Here is a 21,666-nt window from a genome sequence, read left to right as displayed (position 1 = left end):
CATTCTTGACAGAATTATTTAATGCATTTAATTCATTTAGCTATCAGGTAAACATCTGCTTTTCAGGTAATCATTTTTTTTATTTATACTTATACTTAACTATTTATTTATTTAGCAAAAATTTATTTAAAAAAGACCCACATGTCCCCACAAGGTCATCAAAGCTATCATATTCATGTCGTTGTAGGGTCATTCGCGTCCTCACCAAGATATTAAAGCAGGAACACACACACGCGCGCGCACGCACACACACACACACACAGACACACACACACACAGACAGTCGAGCTGCATTAACGTCCATCGCTGCTATTGGCTGTTTGGACCCGCGCCCTGGTCCTCTCGTCTCTCCGTCACGGTTTTTCCCTCTCAATATTTTATTATTGTATATCTATTTTTTTTTTTTTACTTTCCTCCATCCCTCTGTCTCCATGGCTACACCGGACGGCGCGGAGGAGCGCGTGCCGCAGCGGGGCCGATCACAGAGCGACCCGAGCGTCCTGACCGAGGCTCGTGCCGAGCTCGCACACCGCGCAGGTGAGAGGAGACGATGTTGATGTTAAGGATGATGATGATGATGATGATGATGATGATGATGCTTTGGTGCCTGTGTCTCGATTCTGTTCGTTTTCGCTCTGTTGATCCCGGACAGACCTGTTATTGCATTGAGATGACGTGCACTCAGATTACGGATTAGAAGAATATAAACCGTGCAATTATTATCCCTCACTTCCTGTATTTAAGGTGTTGTTGTTTTTTCAGGTACACAATTCACGGTGCACGCGACCGGTAACAATAATAATCAATATCGTGTTGTCTTGGAGCTGTGATGGTGTGAGACGCTAGAGATGTCAGAGCATGGAAGGGTTAAACCGAGGAGAGGAGAGGGGAGTAGCTCAGAGCTGAGCTCTGCTACTGTAATGTGATTAAAAATTTAAACCGATAGGCTGTTATGATTGGGATTCAATTTGGATTTTTTTTTTTTGGGAGCTTCCCATAAAATGAGAACAGCACTGTTGCGTGTATTATATTTATTATTTACCTCGAATATGTGGTTTTCACTTGTGGCTGTGAGAGCCATAGATTTAAGATACATATTTAACCATAATTACTGTTCAGGGAAAAGCTTTAAATGCCCCAGGAGCATAAAAAACAAGCTTCCTTAGGATACGATAAAAATCTCAAATGCTAAGGATGTGATTCATGACCATTCGACTGCATCTGCTCCGGTATGATACAGTAGGATTTAGTGACCTTCTCATCATTATGTGTCCAACTTTGTTCAGAATTCATGAGTGATGTCTGTGATGACTGTGGAAAAAAAGGAGACTTCAATAAGAGATGCACCGATCTGCTGATACGGCACTGATACAGTATGAGTACTGAGTTTAAAACCAGCAAAAAAAAATGATGTATGCGATATCAGGGGGGAAACAGATATTGGTTTCTGTGCAACAAATGGCACAAAATAGAAATAAAGGAAGGAAGGAAAAAAAAGGAAGAGGAAGAAAGAAGGAATTGGAAGGAAGGAAAAGAGCAAAATTTCCATAATAGGTTAAACCTGTCACATTTCTATCATCAAAGCATACACCGATCAGCCATAACATTATGAACACTGAGAGGTGAAGTGAACAACACTGATTATCTCCTCATCATGGCACCTGTTAGTGGGTGGGATATATTAGGCAGCAAGTGAACATTTGTTCCTCAAAGTTGATGTGTTAGAAGCAGGAAAAATGGACAAGCGTAAGGATTTGAGTGAGTTTGATGAAGGGCCAAATTGTGATGGCTAGACCACTGGATCAGAGCATCTCCAAAACTGCAGCTCTTGTGGGGTGTTCCCGGTCTGCAGTGGTCAGTATCTATCAAATGTATCCTTTAAGTCCTGTAAGTTGTGAGGTGGGGCCCTGCTGCTAACATCTAGGTGCCAGATACCACAGCACACCTTCAGGGATCTAGTGGAGTCCATGCCTCAAGGGGTTAGGGCTGTTTTGGAGGCAAAAGGGGGACCAACACAATATTAGGCAGGTGGTCATAATGTTATGCCTGATCGGTGTATAAACGGGCACACTCATACACAGTGGAGCTTTAAACTGTTGAAGAATGAGCAGAAAGGACTAAGTAAATATTAGACACACAGTTAGGGGCAGTTTAGTGTGGCCTTTAGTGCACCTACTGGAATGTTTTAAGAAGGTGGGAGGAAACCAGAGAAAAGAGAAAAGAAACCCACACAGGCTCTGAGACAGAGTGAAACAGCAAGCTCAGGATCAAACCCGGAGCCGTGTGAGAGAAACACTACTCTCTGCACCGCACTGCTGCACCTGAGGAAATGTAATTTCCAATTATAATGTAGTGACAGGTGTTATGTGGTTTCAAAATGAATAGGAGACTAATACGAAGGTCACAATTTCCCTCCGAAAGCAGAGCGAAAGCCAGTGTTTTTATTAACACCAGGAGAGCTGAGCTCAGGCACTAAAAATTTAACGCTCATAGTATGGCATCATGGTGATCATTATGATGATGTAATAAAGCTTAATAAACTTTAATAGCATAACTATGCTTTAGGGGAAAAAAGCTGATTTTTATTTAAAAACTGTGAAACAGTAAGAAACTCAGGGCAGATGTGGGAGCTTCGGGTATTTAGTGCATCGTTAATAACTCTGCTTCACTAGAAAGAGTCTGGACATAATGTGACATCATGAAGGAAATCTGAAGAAACTTTTCAAGCTTTGTTTTTCCTGCTGTTTAATTATAAACTTTAAAATTCTTAGGTTTGACAAGCAATACAAATTCTCCTATTTCAAACACATATATGGAGTTTTAAACAGATCAGGCATAACATTATGACCAGTCCCAGGTGACATGAATAAGACTGATTATCTCCTTATCATGGCACGTGTTAGTGGGTGGGATATATTAGGCAGCATTTAGAAGCTGATGTGTTAGAAGCAGTAAAAATGGACAAGCGTAAGGATTTGAGCGACTTTGACAAAGGGCCAAATTGTGATTGCTAGCCCACTGGATCAGACCTCTTGTGAGGTGTGCCCGGTCTGCAGTGGTCAGTATCTATTAAAAGTATCTTTTAAGTCCTGTAAGTTGTGAGATGAGGATCTGCTGCTAATATCTAGGTGCCAGGTACCACAGCACACATGCTGGTCAGGGCTGTTTTGACAGCAAAAGGGGGACCAACACAATATTAGGCAGGTGGTCATAATATTATGGCAGATCAGTGTATGTCATATTTTTCAGCATAATTGTATGAACCTGTCGCTGAATAATTGGTGTAGGGGCTGAAGAACAAAACATATAATTGGTCAGTAATGTCCGGATTGTAAGATGTTGACCTGTTGTTTATTACAGTAATGGAAAAATGAGCAAAACCTTTTACAGAAAGTGAAAACTGTTAGGTTTTATGCTCCGGAACTTATTAACAAGACACTTTTAAAAAATGAAATCTCATAATCAACCAAAATGATTAATCTTAATTAATAAAAAGTGATTAATTGGTCATTTTTTTAGCTTTCAGTCAGGGTTGTAACGATGAGACGACTTGGATCGAGGCCTCAGTTTAAAAAACTCCAGAATTGTAAATAGATTATTATAGATAATGACAAAAGGGCAGACAACCAGTGTGTAAAAACTGATAGGGAAGGCGGGACTTAAACTAGTCCTTCTCCACGTCATCATTATTTGTGAATAAATAAAAAACTCTGTGTAATAAGACACTGTACACTAAATTCCAACAAGTGATAAATCCCAAGCTCCGCCCCCTTTATGGTGCCATGCTTGATTCTTTCTACAAATATGCAGTGATTATCGTTGTGGATGTGTTGTATTTTATTAACAGGCTTTATAAACCGGTGATGATGTGACGCATCGGGCTTCCCCTTTTTCTGTGACTAATGCACGCTCAGGGGCTGCGCATTTAGAAATGAGCATCTGTGTTGCTATTGCTGTCAGCAATTAGAAGAGCTAACGGGGCGATTCACCGAGCCTGCATTAGAGAACGGACATTTCATGGCGATGTTCTGCTTAGTTATCTCACTAGGTATAAATTCCAGATGTTCATGTTATGTAATAAGTGTCCTTCATGTCGGTCAATATCTATACGTGTATAAAGATCGCCATGTGCTTGTGGAAGAATTAGGGATTTTTGTGTGCCTTTGAGAATAAATGTGTTCTATAGTGCACCGATGACTGAGGTCCGGGTGTAATGAGCTGTTGCTATGGCGATGAAAAAGGATGCAGGTGGGACGGATCACCCCTAAGAGACATGCATTTGCCTATATATAGCGTTTCAACAAGCACGGGTTTTCCTGCTGAGGGAACAAATTCTGCACGCTTTGCGGTCGTCTCACAGTATACTAAATGTTTCTATTGCTCATATTGCTAACAATCAGTGTCAGGATAAACTCTGCTGTATGTGCAACAGGTAGAGGAGTTCGTCTTGTCACATTTGGATGCTACTAACAGACACCAGGTTTATACTGACGAGGACTGAGAGGACAAACGCCGAACAGTCCCCTGTATAGAGTGTGTACACTGTACAAGATCTTCTATTTTTAATTTTTAATCCCATTTTAATCACATATTTCTTCTCTAACATAAGAAGTTGCTTCAAACGAAAGAAAGAACGAAAGAAAGACATAAGATAGAAAGAACGAAGGAAAGAAAGAGAGAACAAAAGAAAGAAAGAAAGAAGAACAAAAGAAAGAAAGAGAGAGAGAGAGAGAGAAAGAAAGAAAGAAAGAAAGAAAGAAAGAAAGAAAGAAAGAAAGAAAGAAAGAGAAAGAAAGAAAGAATGACAGAAAGAGAGAGAAAAAGAAAGAAGGAAAGAAAGGTATAAAGAACAAAAGAATGAAAGAAAGAGAAAGAGAAAGAGAGAGAGAAAATGATAGGAAGAAAGAAAGAAAGAGAGAGAGAGAGAGAGAGAGAGAGAAAGAAAGAATGAAAGAGAGAGAGAGAACAAAAGAAAGAAAGAAAGAAAGAGAGAGAGAGAGAGAGAGAGAAAGAAAGAAAGAGAAAGAAAGAAAGAAAGAAAGAAAGAAAGAAAGAACGAAAGAAAGAAAGAAAGAAAGAAAGAAAGAAAGAATGACAGAAAGAAAGAGAGAGAAAAAGAAAGAAGGAAAGAAAGGAATAAAGAACAAAAGAATGAAAGAAAGAGAAAGAGAAAGAGAGAGAGAAAATGATAGAAAGAAAGAAAGAGAGAGAGAGAGAGAGAGAGAGAGAGAGAGAGAGAGAGAGAGAAAGAAAGAAAGAAAGAAAGAGAAAGAAAGAGAAAGAAAGAAAAAATGACAGAAAGAAAGAGAGAGAAAAAGAAAGAAGGAAAGAAAGGAATAAAGAACAAAAGAATGAAAGAAAGAGAGAGAAAATGATAGAAAGAAAGAAAGAAAGAAAGAAAGCGAGAGAGAAAGAAAGAATGAAAGAGAGAGAGAACAAAAGAAAGAAAGAAAGAAAGAAAGAAAGAAAGAAAGAAAGAAAGAAAGAAAGAAAGAAAGAAAGAAAGAGAGAGAGAAAAAGAGTGGCTGGTGAGAGAACTTGATTGTATAGAATTATTTTAGTCACTAAAACCATCAGAGAAACGAATTATCTTAAAGAGAACAAAACCTTTTTTCAAAAATGTGTCAAAAATATATTTACAAATATCTCTTTCTAATAACAAAATTGAAGATTTGAATTGAAGAATTCATAAACCAGAACACAAATCTACAAACACAAGCGATTCATAAACAGAAACAAATTCAAAAACACAAATTCATAAAGACAACAGCAAATTCATGAATGGAAGCAAATTCAGCAACACAGTCAATTCATGAACAAAACCAAAAGTCCTAAACAAAAGCAAAATTTCCTAAACACAACAGCAAATTTATAAATAAAAGCAAATTCTTCAACACGATAAATTCCTAAACAAAAGCAAAAATTCCTATTCAAAAACAAATTCATAAACAAATTCATGAACAAAACCAAAATTCCTAAACAAAAGCAAAAATTCCTATTCAAAAACAAATTCATAAACAAATTCATGAACAAAACCAAAATTCCTAAACAAAAGCAAAAATTCCTATTCAAAAACAAATTCATAAACAAATTCATGAACAAAACCAAAATTCCTAAACAAAAGCAAAAATTCCTATTCAAAAACAAATTCATAAACAAATTCTAATATATTGTCTAATAATTATTTCCACATATTTAACCTTACAGTATTACAAATGTCCATGTCTTTTATATATATATATTTATTATTAATGTATATATATACATTGCGTGTGAATGATGCTCACTGAGTTTCTCCTGTATCGTTCACATAGTTCCGGAAATTTCTTCTGGACTAGGCAATTAAAGGGTGTTAAAAGCTCGGTGTTTGTACAGCTGGGGAAATTTGTTGAGCTTTGTAGAACTAATCACTTAACACTGCCCCAATATTACAGCTGACGTAGTGAGCGAGACACTGTGGGATTTTTTCCCCTTCCCAAACACACCTTTACACTCTGCATACTGTTTCATAAAGGAAGACTTAGCGCATAGCGACAGCTACAATCTGCCTGTGAGTGTATTCCTTTACATGTAGGCATGTCAGCACCGGAGCCGCGCAGGTTTATAACGTAATGACCAAATGTAACTGTACGCCTTTGTGAAAAGAAATGCTGAGAGTGTCTTGTATTATAGCTGAACTCGGGTCATTTCAATACATAAACAAACTCGAGAGGGAATTTGGGAATGTAGGACTTTGTGGGGGTTTGTACAGTGGCTGAGAAATACAAAACACAGTAACAAATCCGAAAACACACAATAACAAATCCGAAAAAACAATAACAAATCCAAAAACACGATAACAAATCCGAAAACACACAATAACAAATCCGAAAACACACAATAACAAATCCGAAAACACAATAACAAATCCAAAAAAATAATAACAAATCCGAAACACAATAACAAATCTGAAAACATTCGTTTTTGTGTTTCCCAAATCGTTATTGTGTGTTTTCGGATTCGTTTTTGCGTTTTCCAATTCGTTATTGTGTTTTCTTGGATTCGTTATTGTGTTTTCTTGGATTCGTTATTGTGTTTTCCGATTCGTTATTGTATTTTTGGATTCATTATTGTCTTTTCTTGGATTCGTTATTGTGTTTTCTTGGATTCGTTATTGTGTTTTCTTGGATTCGTTATTGTGTTTTCCGATTCGTTATTGTGTTTTCCGATTCGTTATTGTGTTTTCCAATTCATTATTGCATTTTCAGATTCGTGTTTGCATTTTCGGATTCGTTATTGTGTTTTGGGATTGGTTATTGTGTGTTTTCGGATTCGTTATTGCATTTTTGTATCCGTTATTGCGCTTTCAGATTTGTTTTTACGTTTTCGGATTCGTTATTGTGTGTTCGGAAATTATTATTGCGTTTTTCGGATTCGTTATTGTGTTTGTCTGGATTTGTTTTTGTGTTTTTGGATGCGTTATTGTGTTTTTTCGGATTCGTTTTTGTGTTTTTGGATTCGTTTTTGCGTTTTCCAATTTGTTTTTGCATTTTCTGATTCGTTATTGTGTTTTCGGATTCATTTTTGTGTGTTTTCAGATTCATTATTGTGATTTTTCAGATTTTTTTTTTCATTTGCAGATTCGTTTTTGCGTTTTCGGATTCTTTATTGCGTTTTTGGATTCGTTTTGGGTTTTCGGATTCGTTTTTGTGTTTTCGGATTTGTTATTATGACAAACACCACAACAAAACAATAAATCTAAAAATGTAACAAAACCAAAGACATAACAACAAATGTGAAAGTGCGAGAGCAAAAACAGAAAACACAAGAATAAAATCAAAGACTCAACACAAAAACAAAGAAAAACTGTTTAAGAAACGTGAGCGTAAAACAACATAATCGTAAACTACAACAACAAAACCAACAACACAACACCGAAGCCGAAAACAATAACAAAATAAACAAAAATCAAGACGACAGTAAATTAAAAAATTTAACACAACCGAAAACATTACAACAAATGTGAAAGTACAGATTTAGTGATGTGTGTTTGATATTGTTGCAGTGTATGATCAGGCTGTTGGACGCTTACATTTGATACCTTTTTGGTTCAATGTTGTTGTCTTTGTTGTTGAGTCTTCTTGCACTTTCACATTTGTTGTAATGTTTTTGGTTTTGTTACATTTCCAGATTTGCTGTCGTGTTTGTCTTGTTGTTTTCAGCTTTGTGTTCTTGGTTCTGCTGATGTGTGTTTGGTTTTGTTGTCGATGTCGATGTCGTTTACGATTATCTTGTTGCACGCTCACATTTCTTCTTTGTTGTGTTCTTGTCGTTTTTGTTGTGTCGCGTCTTTGTTTTTATTCTTGTCTTTTCTGTTTTTGCTCTTGCACTTATACATTTCTTGTCATGTTTTTATATTGTGTTAAAATTTGTTTTAGATATTGTTGTTTTTTTTTGTGGTGGGTTATTGATTTTGGCTTTGGTGTTGTGTTTTTATTTATTGTTGTGTTGTGATTTTGCAGCTGCATTTGGTTTTGTTGTTCAAGTTTTTTGAGTCTTTGTTTTTATTTTTGTCTTTTCTGTTTTTGCTCTTGCACGTACACGTTTGTTGTCTTGTTTTTAGTTTTGTTGAATTTTTAGATCTATTGTTGAGTCTTTGGTTTCTTTGTTTAGTTTTTTTGTGAGATTTTGTTGTCGTAGTTTATGATTATATGACCTACACAAATGCATTTCTGGATGTGTTTTTGGTTTTGTTCACATTTAACGTGTTGTGTTTTTTTTTTTTTTTTTTTTTAATTTTGTTGTTTGTGTGTTGTTTAGTCTTTGGTTTTATTGTTGTGTTTTCTGTCTTTCACGTTTATTAGCATGTTTTTGGTTTCGTTCTGGTGTTTGTGGTGGGGGTGTTGTTTTTTGGCTTTGGTGTTGTGTTTGTGTGATTTAGTTGTGTCTGATTTTGTAGTAGCATTTTGGCTCTTACTGTGGCACCTTTGGTTTTGCTGTTGATGTTTTTTTGTTGCGTTATTTTGAGTCTTTGTTTATATTGTTGTGTTTTCTGTTTTTGCTCTTGCACTTACACATTTGTTGTCATTTTTGTTTTAGTTGCTGATTTTTTTTTGTTTGTCTGTTGTTGAGCCTTTGCTTTTATTCTTATCTTTGATGTATTTAGTGACATTTTTTTGTCTTCATTGTGTTTTTGGTGTTGTAGTTCCGTTCATTAAAGCATTTTGTGCTAACGTTCCGCCGTACAGTCAACTTCCTGTGCCGAATTCACCTCAGCAGTGAAACGCGGGTCGATGCTTTAAAAACAGTGCAGTCGTTTTATACTCGCTTCCTGCACCATTTCTCTGTTTACTGCTCGACACAGCATAAGGAGATGCGACGAGTACCGGCCCTCTGCTCCGAACGAAACCTTTCATCCCTGCAGCGCACACACTAGCGCTTTGATCTCGCCTCTTCAACATGCACTCGAGGACCAGAGCGGAAGCCCTCGCTCTCAGAAGCGCGAGGAAACAGACAGGCAACCGAAGGAGGAGTGGGAGAGAGGGATGGAGTGTGGGCTTGTAAAAAGCTCAGGCTCACTCATATCATAACTTAAGCTTCGCTGGAAATCATAGACAGACCTCATGGAACATTATACATTAGACCATATGGACCTTATGACGAATTGTAGGACAGAGTGCAAATGTTTGTGCACCCTTAGTGTAATTGGTCTTCGGACCACCGGTTAAAATCCATTTCTTCTGCGTTGTGTTGAAAAACCTCAGAACAGATACTGCAGCGGAGGCATTCGGTCATCTGAACCTATTGTTCTGCAGCCTGACAAATGCACAGATAAGCAGCATCTTTAATCAAGCTGCCCTCACATGTTCTGCATAGAATGAACATACCTTAACTGCCATGTGCCCCAATTTCCAGACTTAAAAGGGTAAACCTAACTTAAAGGGGTAAAATTACACAAATATCACCACATTTGATGACAATAACATTAAATACATAAGTGATAAATAATTTAAAATGAAATGGAAAGGGAAGAGATGGAGCCAAAACAGGAAATTACATAGAGCCATGACAATTAAAGCAAAAGCATTCATTCAGACACCACTTAAGTGCACAGGTTCAGACAATTGTGTGTGTATTCTTTGCATATTTAGCAATATAATATCTATATCGGTTACTTTACCGCAAAATGAAGAAAACAAACACACGTTTAGTGTGTTATCAGGCTTGTGTGGCTGATATTGTACAAATGTGGATAAATACAGTGCCTAATCTTCATATCTTAGCAGTTTTAGCATACATTTTACTTCCAGCTTTCCAAAATGGCTGCCTTCTTAATGCTACAGTATAGAGTTTTGATCTGAGAAGGGAAAAAATGGCATCTTTGTGGCTAAAAAAATCTGAGAAAAATCTATATTTCTAATCTGTAAATAAATATCAGTATGTAATATCACTTTAGATGTTATTGTCTATAAATAATCAGACCAAAAACAAAGCTTAAACTATGTGAACATTGTTGGCTAAGGAGCTACACGGCAAAAAATGTCTAGACTGTTAAACTTAGAAACAAAGGTTCACCTGCTGCCTTAAAAATGTGACTAAACTCATTTGAAGACTTCAAGTTATATTTTTGGTTATGAGTTCAGTACGCAAATCATGGAAATTGAGAAGAAGTAAGTTCACAGAACTTAACCAAGCTAGCATGTTTTACAATGTAGCTGGCTAGTTTTGTGGGGGTCTTTTTTCTGGTAGTGAACTTTAATCTCCGCAGGGATAAGATGAATTTTATCTTTCTTTCACTTAATTATAAATCTTCCAAAACATTCTAATGGTATATGAAAAGCAAACAACAACAGCAGAAACAAATCTAGAGGAACTAGCTAGCTAGAGGAGTTAGCTACAGCATTTCGCTGAGGTAAAAGTTATGTATTTCAATGTAGCCAAGCTTCCAACTCCGCAGTCTCTTTATTTTGTACATTTTTAACGCATAATTTTACTGAAGTCTCTTACAATTCGTCTCTAGTTCAAATTTTGGATTGATCCTAAATAGTATCAGCACATCTGTATGACATCGATGAAGAGTTGAGATGAATGTTCATGCATTACTTTGGTTTTAAATCTACATTAGCATTATAGCTTCTGAGAAAAAAGCAAGCATGTAAACACTGGATATCAAACATCAGTGGCGGGCCGTGCATTTCACACCTAGGCCTTCACTGGGGTCCATCCTGAATGAAGCCACCTCTATACCATCATTATGACGCCACCATGGGCATTGCTAGGCCATTTTCTACTCAGCCCTCCTAAAAGTCTGCGATTCTCCATAAACTCTAGACAAATTCGTGATCACCTCAGTCCCCTTTAAATTTCATATGAAAACGGTGGCAGACTTCGGCTCTTCCCCATCTTTCAGCGCGTTCTTCAATCCACAGACCGCAGTGGTGCAGAGCGAGGATCAGAGGACAAGTGTGTGTGTGTGTGTGTGTGTGTGTGTGTATGTGTGTGTGATCAGTAAGACTCGTATTTGGCTTGTTCAGTACTCAAATGTTATACACATCTATGCAATACAGTGGAATGCTGCAATAAGTTTACCATCCTACCCTGTTAGTCAAACCTTTATTCTATTTCATTTATTTATTTATTTTTTACAATTATACCCTTATTGGGGGCTGAGCCCCCCTTAAATGAAAATTCTAGAATCGCCCCTGGACGCCACGGCAATAGATACTAATCAACCGTTAAATAACAAAATAAAAAAGAAATAGTCAATTTTATTACGGTTACTTTTCTCAAAAAAGACATTCTTGATGAAGTATGCAGCAAACTGCGATCTCCGGAGGACGCAGCATCCGAAATGAGACTGAGTGAATATAGAAACAATGTATATGGGCGGGTCGCTGCCTCTGACTACTCCAATTATCCAATCAAAGGATGGGAAATTGCTGACGTAATCGTATGCCTGCTAGATGGCCCCAGTGACGCCAACTCGAAATCTGATTGGTTAAGGTAACAATTCCATTGCCACTTATTTTAAGCTACGGGCGCCTGCACTATTGATTCTGAAGGCCTTAAGGCAGATTTTCACTCTGGGAACACATGATGTCAGCCACTGGCTGAAATATGATTGGATAAATACTCTTATCATAAATATACACTACTGGAAGCAGCGCAACCAAGAGAAAAGCTATGGAATGTAGAGAATAGACTATTGGGAATAATTTAATACACATTCATGGAAAAATATGTTAAATATATTAAAATGCAAGTTAGTGATTCAGATCACTGCTGTTTAGGCCAGCAGAGAAGGCCTTGCTGGCCCTGACGGTCTGCCACTGTCAAACATTTGGTGTAGATCAAATGAACCAAATTGGTTTTTGCCAAACTATAAACCTTCCTTCGAGATCAGTGTAAAAGGGATTGCACTAATATTCCAGGGCTTTTTCACTCGGATTAACTTCCCGACTTCAATTTTCCGTTTGATCCGACTGGACACTGAATACACATTAAAAAAAACACTCGTACATTTCTCCGCATTGTTCTCCACAGTCATGAATCCATTGTACTCCACTTTATAATTCATATCATAACCTGAGCTGGCTAATTTTAGTTAATCTAATAGCTAGTATTCATGATTTATTCATCAGAGCGCTATGTTTAGCCATCGTGTGGATATTCAGTGGTGATTAATTGGTAATATTCTGAGAAGAGCACAGGGTAAGATGAATAGGAATAGGACTAGAAAAGGGCTAGAGACTTATTATTCAAGTCTGAGTCAGGAAAATTGTTTGCCCCCATTCTGGAAATGAGCAAAGCTAAATTAATCTGCTAAATCTTTAGCACGGAAGAGATGGGCAAGTGCTTGAGCTTAGCTTGTTTTTTGTTCGTGAATACAACAAAAGGGTCAAAATTAGAAACCAGGAAGTTACAGCGGAAATTGGGATAAGGCTCAGAAACGTGCCTTGACCATGGAAATGCTTTAGGACATTGTGGTATATAAAGACAAACTAACCAAGGGATGAACGCAGAACAGGTGAAGAGATTAGGTAACAGAGCAGAGACAGGACAGGACAGGTGTGGAGACTGAAACAAAACAATGACAATGTAGAAAAAAAGGATATGCAATGATCTGAAATCAAAACCTGAGACTAGCATTGACTTCAGCTGAAGTGCATTTTTCCCCTCAATCCAAACCCTGAATGCAAAAGTATTGGCACCTCCTATAAATTTACATTTACGGCATTTGGCACACGCCCCTTATCCAGAGCGACATGCAAAAGTGCTCTGAAGTCTTTCTCAATGAATACATCAACACTGTTTCAACAGGTCACAGACTTAGGATACCATCAGCCTAAAAACTGCATTGAAAGGAAATATAGCACAATTTATTTTTTCATATTTAGCTAACATAAGAGCTAGTTTAAGTGTTTCAGGAAGAGGTAGGTCTCTAATGCAGTGACTCAGCTGATCGGACATCTAGGAGAAGTTCATTCCACAACCTCGGTGCCAGAACAGAAAAGAGTCTTGATGTAGACCTACCTATTAGCCTGAGAGATGGTGGGACTAGTCAAGCAGTGCTAGAAGGTCTAAGGGAGCGCGGTGCAGTCCAAGGAGTAATAAGAGCGCCCTGCTGTATCCTCTCCTGGACAGAATTACAACACCGAGCACCATCTCATCCTGGCAATTTAACTACATTCTGACAGTAACGCAGCAGTTTTTTATAATTACAGTGTACACCGTATTCCTATTGTAATTTCTCGTTTGTTTGAGTTGCAGGACGTGTTGCCGATCTCAGAATATCGCTCTGAATATAAACGCGTCATGAATATCAATGTTCTCTCTCCAATCTGTGCAAATTGCCAGCCGTGTTGAGGTTTCTCCAGTCAGATCCTAACCCTGTGTGTCAGCAGAAAAATCTAGGTCTTGTCTTTCCTGATTGCTTCTAAAGTCTGAACAGACGTGCACCACTGACTTGGCTGCATCACTGAGGAGTCTGTATGAGGTCCAGCCAGTTGGAAGCGGGTCATTTGTCTGACATCTCTTGGTCTGCTGTGTGGTTTTTAACAGACTTTAAGGGGAAAAGACAAGAGAGAAAAATGTGAAAGCTCTACCTAAACTGCAGTGAGAATTTAACAGGGCCAATTCAGCTGTGATTAGTTCAAGGCTGTGATTAATACAAAAAAAATATATACGTCCCAAATTACGTAACGTACAAATGCTGTAGGTAATAATTATATACACCGATCAGGCATAACATTGTGAGCAGTGACAGGTGAAGTGAATAAGACTGATGATCTCCTCATCATGGCACCTGTTAGTGGGTGGGATATATTAGGCAGCAAGTGAACATTTTGTCCTCAAAGTTGATGTGTTAGAAGCAGGAAAAATGGACAAGCGTAAGGATTTGAGTGAGTTTGACGAAGGGCCAAATTGTGATGGCTAGACCACTGGATCAGAGCATCTCCAAAACTGCAGCTCTTGTGGGGTGTTCCCGGTCTGCAGTGGTCAGTATCTATCAAAAGTGGTCCACGAAAGGAACAGTGGTGAACCGGCGACAGGGTCATGGGCGGCCAAGGCTCATTGATGCACGTGGGGAGAGAAGGCCAGATACCACAGCACACTTTCAGGAATCTGGTGGAGTCCATGCCTCGACGGGTCAGGGCTGTTTTGGCAGCAAAAAGGGGACCAACACAATATTAGGCAGGTGGTCATAATGTTATGCCTTATATATGTGTACCTACATACTCTTTCATAAATGTTAAATCTCACAGGAAACCTTCACTGTATAAGCAGTTCCGTTATTTTTTGACCCATTTATGGAATCTCCTCCAACATAAATCTCTGTGTAAGTCATTTACTATGAAAAGTTCATTTATTAGAGCGAGTACATTAAAAATAAACCTGGGATTGAAATTACAGCTCATGTCAGGGCCACTATTAAAGAAAATGAATCACATTCTGAGTAATCAGAACCAAGCATTCAACTATATATACTACAGGAGACTACATATTATGGGAAAAGCGAGTTGAGATGTGCTTTATATATCAAAATGCCTTGAAATAAGAAGGTTTTATGAATTGTAATTTTATTCCAGGGTTCTATATGCTTAGTCATACTCTCGGTATATGAAAGTGCAGTGTCATCTGTCTGAGGATGAGCAAAAAAAAAAAAAAAAAGGACCTTGCTCTAAAAAGAACTACTCTGCTGGGCCACCTGCCGGCTTGGTCTCCTGATAAAACGGAGCTAAAGATTGGGGTTAAAGAGGGAAAATGTATCTGCCAGCGATGAATAATGTCCTCACAAGGCCAAGAACATGACAAGGCTCATCTTTTTTAGCATTAGGTAACAGCAAGACAATGTACTGCAAAGTCAAATCCCTTAAAGGTTCTGCTTGTTATTGAGGCTTTTTGTTTACAAGTCGTATTATAAACTATTTAGTTCATGCAGTTAAACTAATAAGACAAGGGGTGTGGTTATGGCTGTTGGCTCGTACGGGGTATTGAACACTTTGGCTTTTAGGGAAAAGAGGAAGTAATGCAGTGACCCATACAGAGAACTTGAAGGCCGCCTGGATCAGCATCAAATGCAGCGTTTTTCGTCGTAGCAATGGTTACATGGTGTGTGTGTGTGCTACATTTAGTCCTGACCAAGGTCGTCTCTGCTCCCACCAGACTGCCTGTCCTTTTGTCCTTTTTTTTTTTACCGCAATACCTAAATAAAGATGCTGAAAAAGTGTGCTACTGCAATTTTAGTACATCACCAGACTGATGTGTGACTAGTTTTTTAATATTTTATTCATTTCCTCCGGTTCAAAGTGCATTGAAAAGATCCCACAGGGCTGACCCACTCGTAGACTTTAAGTGCAAAAATATGTACACCCCTAGGAGTGACACAGATAAGGAAGGACGGATACATGCGGATATGCTGTGATAGGAAAATAATCAACCACAGGTTGGTGTGATGGAGCAAAGTATTTGTGATCAACCTAAAACTATTAAATGAATTTTTAATAACAGCACATCTCGAAGTGTTTTATTCGTCTTGTACTGCATCAATTTTTAATTGTTCCCTCACCAGTCTTGCATTTCTCTTCCTCTTGAGGTTAATAAGATACAGAAAAACATAGCTTGTCATGTTAGAAAGTAAGAGAAGAAAAAAATGTCTTAGTTAAACGGTTGTGCATCTAGTTTGTGTAGTGGAACAGAGAATAGATGGATGGATGGAACGTGGAGCTAAGGTGGGCCTTTAGAAAGTTTTTTTATCTGTTATCTTTTGCCTTCTCCTTGTGGAGAAGTCTTAAAGCAGTTAAAGAGTTTTCCTTATCAGACCTCCGAGCTGATAAGGAAGATATCGATGAACCCTTAACTCTCCATCAAACCCTTACAGAACCCCATTTTGGTTTTTAAAAAAAACCTAAATAAACCTTAGGATAAAAGCAGATGCCAAATGCATTGATGTAAGTAAGCATACTTAAATTGCTGCCGTCAGCCTAATTTAAAGAATGAACTCAGGGTTTGTTGGAATTCAATGAAGCGAATCGATAGCCAGAGTTCATTTGGTGCTGTGCAAACTAAAACTGTCTCCTGAGCCCTAAGTGGTGCTGTATATACTGTACACAATATCGATAACGGCATCTGGGATCCCTGATCAAATTGAAACGCAGACTTAATTGAACCTGACCTGAAGGACGAAGTAGTTAGAAGGAAAGTCTCGGTCTAAAATGAACTTGAGTATGAGCAATGACCAGTAGAGCATGGTGGATATACAGGGATTGGACAATGAAACTGAAAACTGGCCAATTTAGTGTTGGAGGTTTCATGGCTAAATTTGACCAGCCTGGTGGCCAATCTTCATTGATTGCACATTCCACCAGTAAGAGCCGAGTGTTGAGGTTTAATTAGTAGAGTAATAGCACAGTTTTGCTTAAAATATTGCAATGCACACAACATTATGGGTGAGATATCAGAGTTCAGCAAGTCTTTGTGATGTATCAAGAGCCACGGTATCCAGGGTAATGTCAGCATACCACCAAGAAGGACGAACCACATCCAACAGGAGTAACTGTGGACGCAAGAGGAAGCTGTCTGAAAGGGATGTCCAGGTGCTAACCCGGATTGTATCCAAAAAACATAAAACCACAGCTGCCCAACTCACTGCAGAATTAAATGTGCACCTCAACTCTCCTGTTTCCACCAAAACTGTCTGTCGGGAGCTCCACAGGGTCAATGTACATGGCCGGGCTGCTATAGCCAAACCTTTGGTCACTCATGCCAATGCCAAACGTCAGTTTCAATGGTGCCAGCAGCGAAAATCTTGGGCTGTGGACAATGTGAAACATGTATTGTTCTCTGATGAGTCCAGCTTCACTGTCTTTCCCACATCCGGGAGAGTTACGGTGTGGAGAAGCCCCAAAGAAGCGTACCACCCAGACGGTTGCATGCCCAGAGTGAAGCATGGGGGTGGATCAGTGATGGTTTGGGCTGCAATATCATGGCATTCCCTAGGCCCAATCCTTGGTGCTAGATGGGCGCGTCACTGCCATGGACTACCGAACCATTCTGCAGGACCATGCGCACCCAGTGGTTCAAACATTGATGATAATGCACCAATACACACAGCAAGACTGTTGACAGAGTGGTTTGATGAACAAGAAAGTGAAGTTGAACATCTCCTATGGCCTGCACAGTCACCAGATCTAAATATTATTGAGCCACTTTGGGGTGTTTTGGAGGAGCGAGTCAGGAAACGTTTTCCTCCACCAGCATCACGTAGTGACCTGGCCACTATTCTGCAAGAAGAATGGCTCAAAATCCCTCTGGCCACTGTGCAGGACTTGTATCTGTCATTCCCAAGACGAATTGATGCTGTATTGGCCGCAAAAGGAGGCCCTACACCATACTAATGAATTATTGTGGTCTAAAACCAGGCGTTTCAGTTTCATTGTCCAACCCCTGTATATTCACAAACAAATTTCATTTTTGAGTGCCATGCATTTTGACCTCTGTGTCAGTCAGTGTCCTCGTTTTGTCGCTCTCTGCTCTTGGCTTAACAATGGCACTTTTCTCTGCAATCGGTGCGGTTTGTCAAGCTGACAGACTGTTGCAGAGCTGAATATGCACCCTTGTAGTAGAAGAGCAAGTCCAAGCCTCTATGTGTCTCTCTCAGTACGATGTGGAGACGTCGCTGATTTATGTAACGATCCAGGACCATGGACAGCAGCTTTCAAACCTTCCTGTCACTAAAAAATTTTGACTGATTACTTCCTAGAAAAAAACGCTGTGCCACAATGTAGTTCAATAAAAATTCATTCTCATGCAAAACTTTCAAGCAGAGGTCGCATAGGAAATGATTCAAATCAACCGGCTGAAATTAATATCAGTTCACTTGAATGGAAGAGGAATTAGTGAATGTAAAGACAGTTCTTTTAGTTCAACTTATTTGTATAGCGCTTTTAACAGTGGACATTGTCTCAAAGCAGCTTCACAGAAGTATAGAAACATTCTAAAGTTTAAAATTAAGCTATTTATTTCTAACATTTATCCTTAATGAGCAAGTCTGAGGCGACGGTTGGGAGGGAAAAGCTCCTTGAGATGATATGAGGAAGAAACCTTCAGAGGAACCAGGCTGAGAAGGGAACCTCATCCTTGTTTGGGTGACACTGGACAGTAAATAATGTAAATATAAATAATGTTCTTTCTACAACAGCTTATAGTCACCTGGAATTGTGCAACCAAGAGCTCATGAGGAACTAATCGGTCAGTGTAGTTACTAAGATCACTATAGATTTAACACTAATTCCTTCCTGACAAAGTCTTTAAATGTACACAGACCTGAGCACAAAGCTGACTGATGCAATGGCAGACGGCACGATGCGCTCCGTCTCAGGGCTGTGGTCACACCTTGATTATTGACACTGGGATTTATTTTGTCTTTAGCAAACACGGCTATGACAAGTTATGGCAAAGTTGGCTATAAGCAATGCATGCAAATAACCAACTGATTGGTTGGTACTTTCACTGATTATATACATTTATAACACTTATATGACTGCATAACCTGTTCAGAGGAAATATAGCTAATTCAGCTTCTCCTTCACAGTAAGCGGCTGTAATATTCATTCCCAAGCATCATGTTTCTCAACTCTAGTATCTTGTGACATTGCCGTGACGAATCTGAATAGTAAACATGGCAGCAGAGTGAATGGCCCTTGTGTATGAGATGCCTGATGACCGACGGATACGTTATTTGTAATTAAGGACAATAAATTATTACAATCTGACAAGCCATGGGAAGAAAATTGACCATACTCTGTAAGTGGGAAGAAGAAAGAAGACATTCTCTCTCTCTCTCTCTCTCTCTCTCTTGTCAATCACAGCAGCAACAGCCAATTGTGGGTAGCTACCATAAGTGGGTTCAACTGCCGTGTAATGCAGCATGAACAACAGTGCTGAAAGACGTAATGACTTCGGCAGTCGTTTTAGGATGGTTTGCAGTCATCTAATTTTAACTTGTGATTGGATTGGAATCAGTCGATCCTCCTTTACGAAAATCAGCAAGCATGCATTCAAGGAAGCCTTGAAAGAATACATTTATATTGATTTTTTCTTTAAGCCATTCTAATAAAAAGCCCCATAACTAGACACAAATACTAGAGTTTGGGGCTTCAGCGATCGACTAACTCAGTTAAGTGACAGAAGGAAGGAGAGATTGAGTCTATGGGTCAGTTGCTAATCGATGGCAGGGGAACGCCACGCAGAGGGAAAACGCTGAGCAACTCGCAAAGCCTGAGCGATGAGATTACATGTTGAAGTTGTCATTCAAAGCTGTCTGTCTGAATACTGTATATTAGCTCGAATGTAAATGCTTTCAAATATGATGGAGTACATTCTGCAGTACGTGCACTGCCGCATGACGCAAACCCTGTTCCTGCTGTTCTATATACACTATATTGCCAAAAGTATTCGCTCACCCATCCAAATAATCAGAATCAGGTGTTCCAATCACTTCCATGGCCACAGGTGTATAAAATCAAGCACCTAGGCATGCAGACTGTTTTTACAAACATTTGTGAAAGAATGGGTCGCTCTCAGGAGCTCAGTGAATTCCAGCGTGGAACTGTGATAGGATGCCACCTGTGCAACAAATCCAGTCGTGAAATTTCCTCACTCCTAAATATTCCACAGTCAACTGTCAGCTGTATTATAAGAACGTGGAAGTGTTTGGGAACTACAGCAACTCAGCCACAAAGTGGTAGGCCACGTAAACTGACGGAGCGGGGTCAGCGGATGCTGAGGGGCATAGTGCGAAGAGGTCGCCAACTTTCTGCAGAGTCAATCGCTACAGACCTCCAAACTTCATGTGGCCTTCAGATTAGCTCAAGAACAGTGCGCAGAGAGCTTCATGGAATGGGTTTCCATGGCCGAGCAGCTGCATCCAAGCCATACATCACCAAGTGCAATGCAAAGCGTCGGATACAGTGGTGTAAAGCACGCCGCCACTGGACTCTAGAGCAGTGGAGACGCGTTCTCTGGAGTGACGAATCGCGCTTCTCCATCTGGCAATCTGATGGACGAGTCTGGGTTTGGCGGTTGCCAGGAGAACGGTACTTGTCTGACTGCATTGTGCCAAGTGTAAAGTTTGGTGGAGGGGGGATTATGGTGTGGGGTTGTTTTTCAGGAGCTGGGCTTGGCCCCTTAGTTCCAGAGAAAGGAACTCTGAATGCTTCAGCATACCAAGACATTTTGGACAATTCCATGCTCCCAACTTTGTGGGAACAGTTTGGAGCTGGCCCCTTCCTCTTCCAACATGACTGTGCACCAGTGACCAAAGCAAGGTCCATAAAGACATGGATGACAGAGTCTGGTGTGGATGAACTTGACTGGCCTGCACAGAGTCCTGACCTCAACCTGATAGAACACCTTTGGGATGAATTAGAGTGGAGACTGAGAGCCAGGCCTTCTCGTCCAACATCAGTGTGTGACCTCACAAATGCGTTTCTGGAAGAATGGTCAAAAATTCCCATAAACACACTCCTAAACCTTGTGGACAGCCTTCCCAGAAGAGTTGAAGCTGTTATAGCTGCAAAGGGTGGACTGATGTCATATTGAACCCTATGGATTAGGAATGGGATGTCACTTAAGTTCATATGCGAGTCAAGGCAGGTGAGCGAATACTTTTGGCAATATAGTGTATATATGTGAATAGGGTAAAGGTGGTCGTTAAGATACCAGTGGTATAACTGCTTTTCAGGTCACTGAGTTCAGTGGTAAAGAGCTCCATATGGTGATTTTTCCTCATGTTGTCCATCAAATTTGTGCCAAATTGCCTTATTTGTGTAAATGAATGGCTTATATATACGCATATATACACCGTTTCCACACTAGATGTTTCCCTCTTGTCCACGCATGTGTACATGATCCCAGAAAATATATTCCCCATCAATGTTTTATGCGCTGACCTAATTGTGTGCAGAGCTGAAAAACATCAAAACACCACACGAGACAAGCAAAATCCAGTGGTCTCATTTATAATCATATTTATATTCTAGGTGGAGTCTTTGGGGGGTGTTTTTTAGAGGATGAGATATAACTGATTAAAAAACAACAAAGCAATAACTACTGCAGCTTTATTTATTTTTGTTTTATTACTTTCTGTAGTAAATTTGTTTTTGCTTTATTTGTTGTATGTGAAAA

At 39.3% G+C, this 21,666-nt stretch overlaps 1 protein-coding gene across 1 annotated transcript in view; it reads left to right on the top strand.

Moving 5' to 3' along the window:
• Positions 1–284: 284 nt before the first annotated feature.
• The window catches only part of phactr3b (phosphatase and actin regulator 3b), a 62,130-nt gene continuing 40,748 nt past the window's right edge, over positions 285–21,666 (top strand). Inside the window, exon 1 of the mRNA XM_058373925.1 lies at positions 285–537. Within this exon, the coding sequence (XP_058229908.1) occupies positions 432–537 (106 nt within the window). The 5' untranslated portion in view covers positions 285–431. The remainder of the gene's footprint in view (positions 538–21,666) is intronic.

This window comes from Hemibagrus wyckioides, linkage group LG21 (genome assembly GCF_019097595.1).
Source record: "Hemibagrus wyckioides isolate EC202008001 linkage group LG21, SWU_Hwy_1.0, whole genome shotgun sequence".
Classification (NCBI taxonomy): Eukaryota; Metazoa; Chordata; class Actinopteri; order Siluriformes; family Bagridae; genus Hemibagrus; species Hemibagrus wyckioides.
The sequence above is the reverse complement of the archived record's forward strand: the minus strand, read 5'-3'. Positions and strand labels throughout refer to the sequence as shown.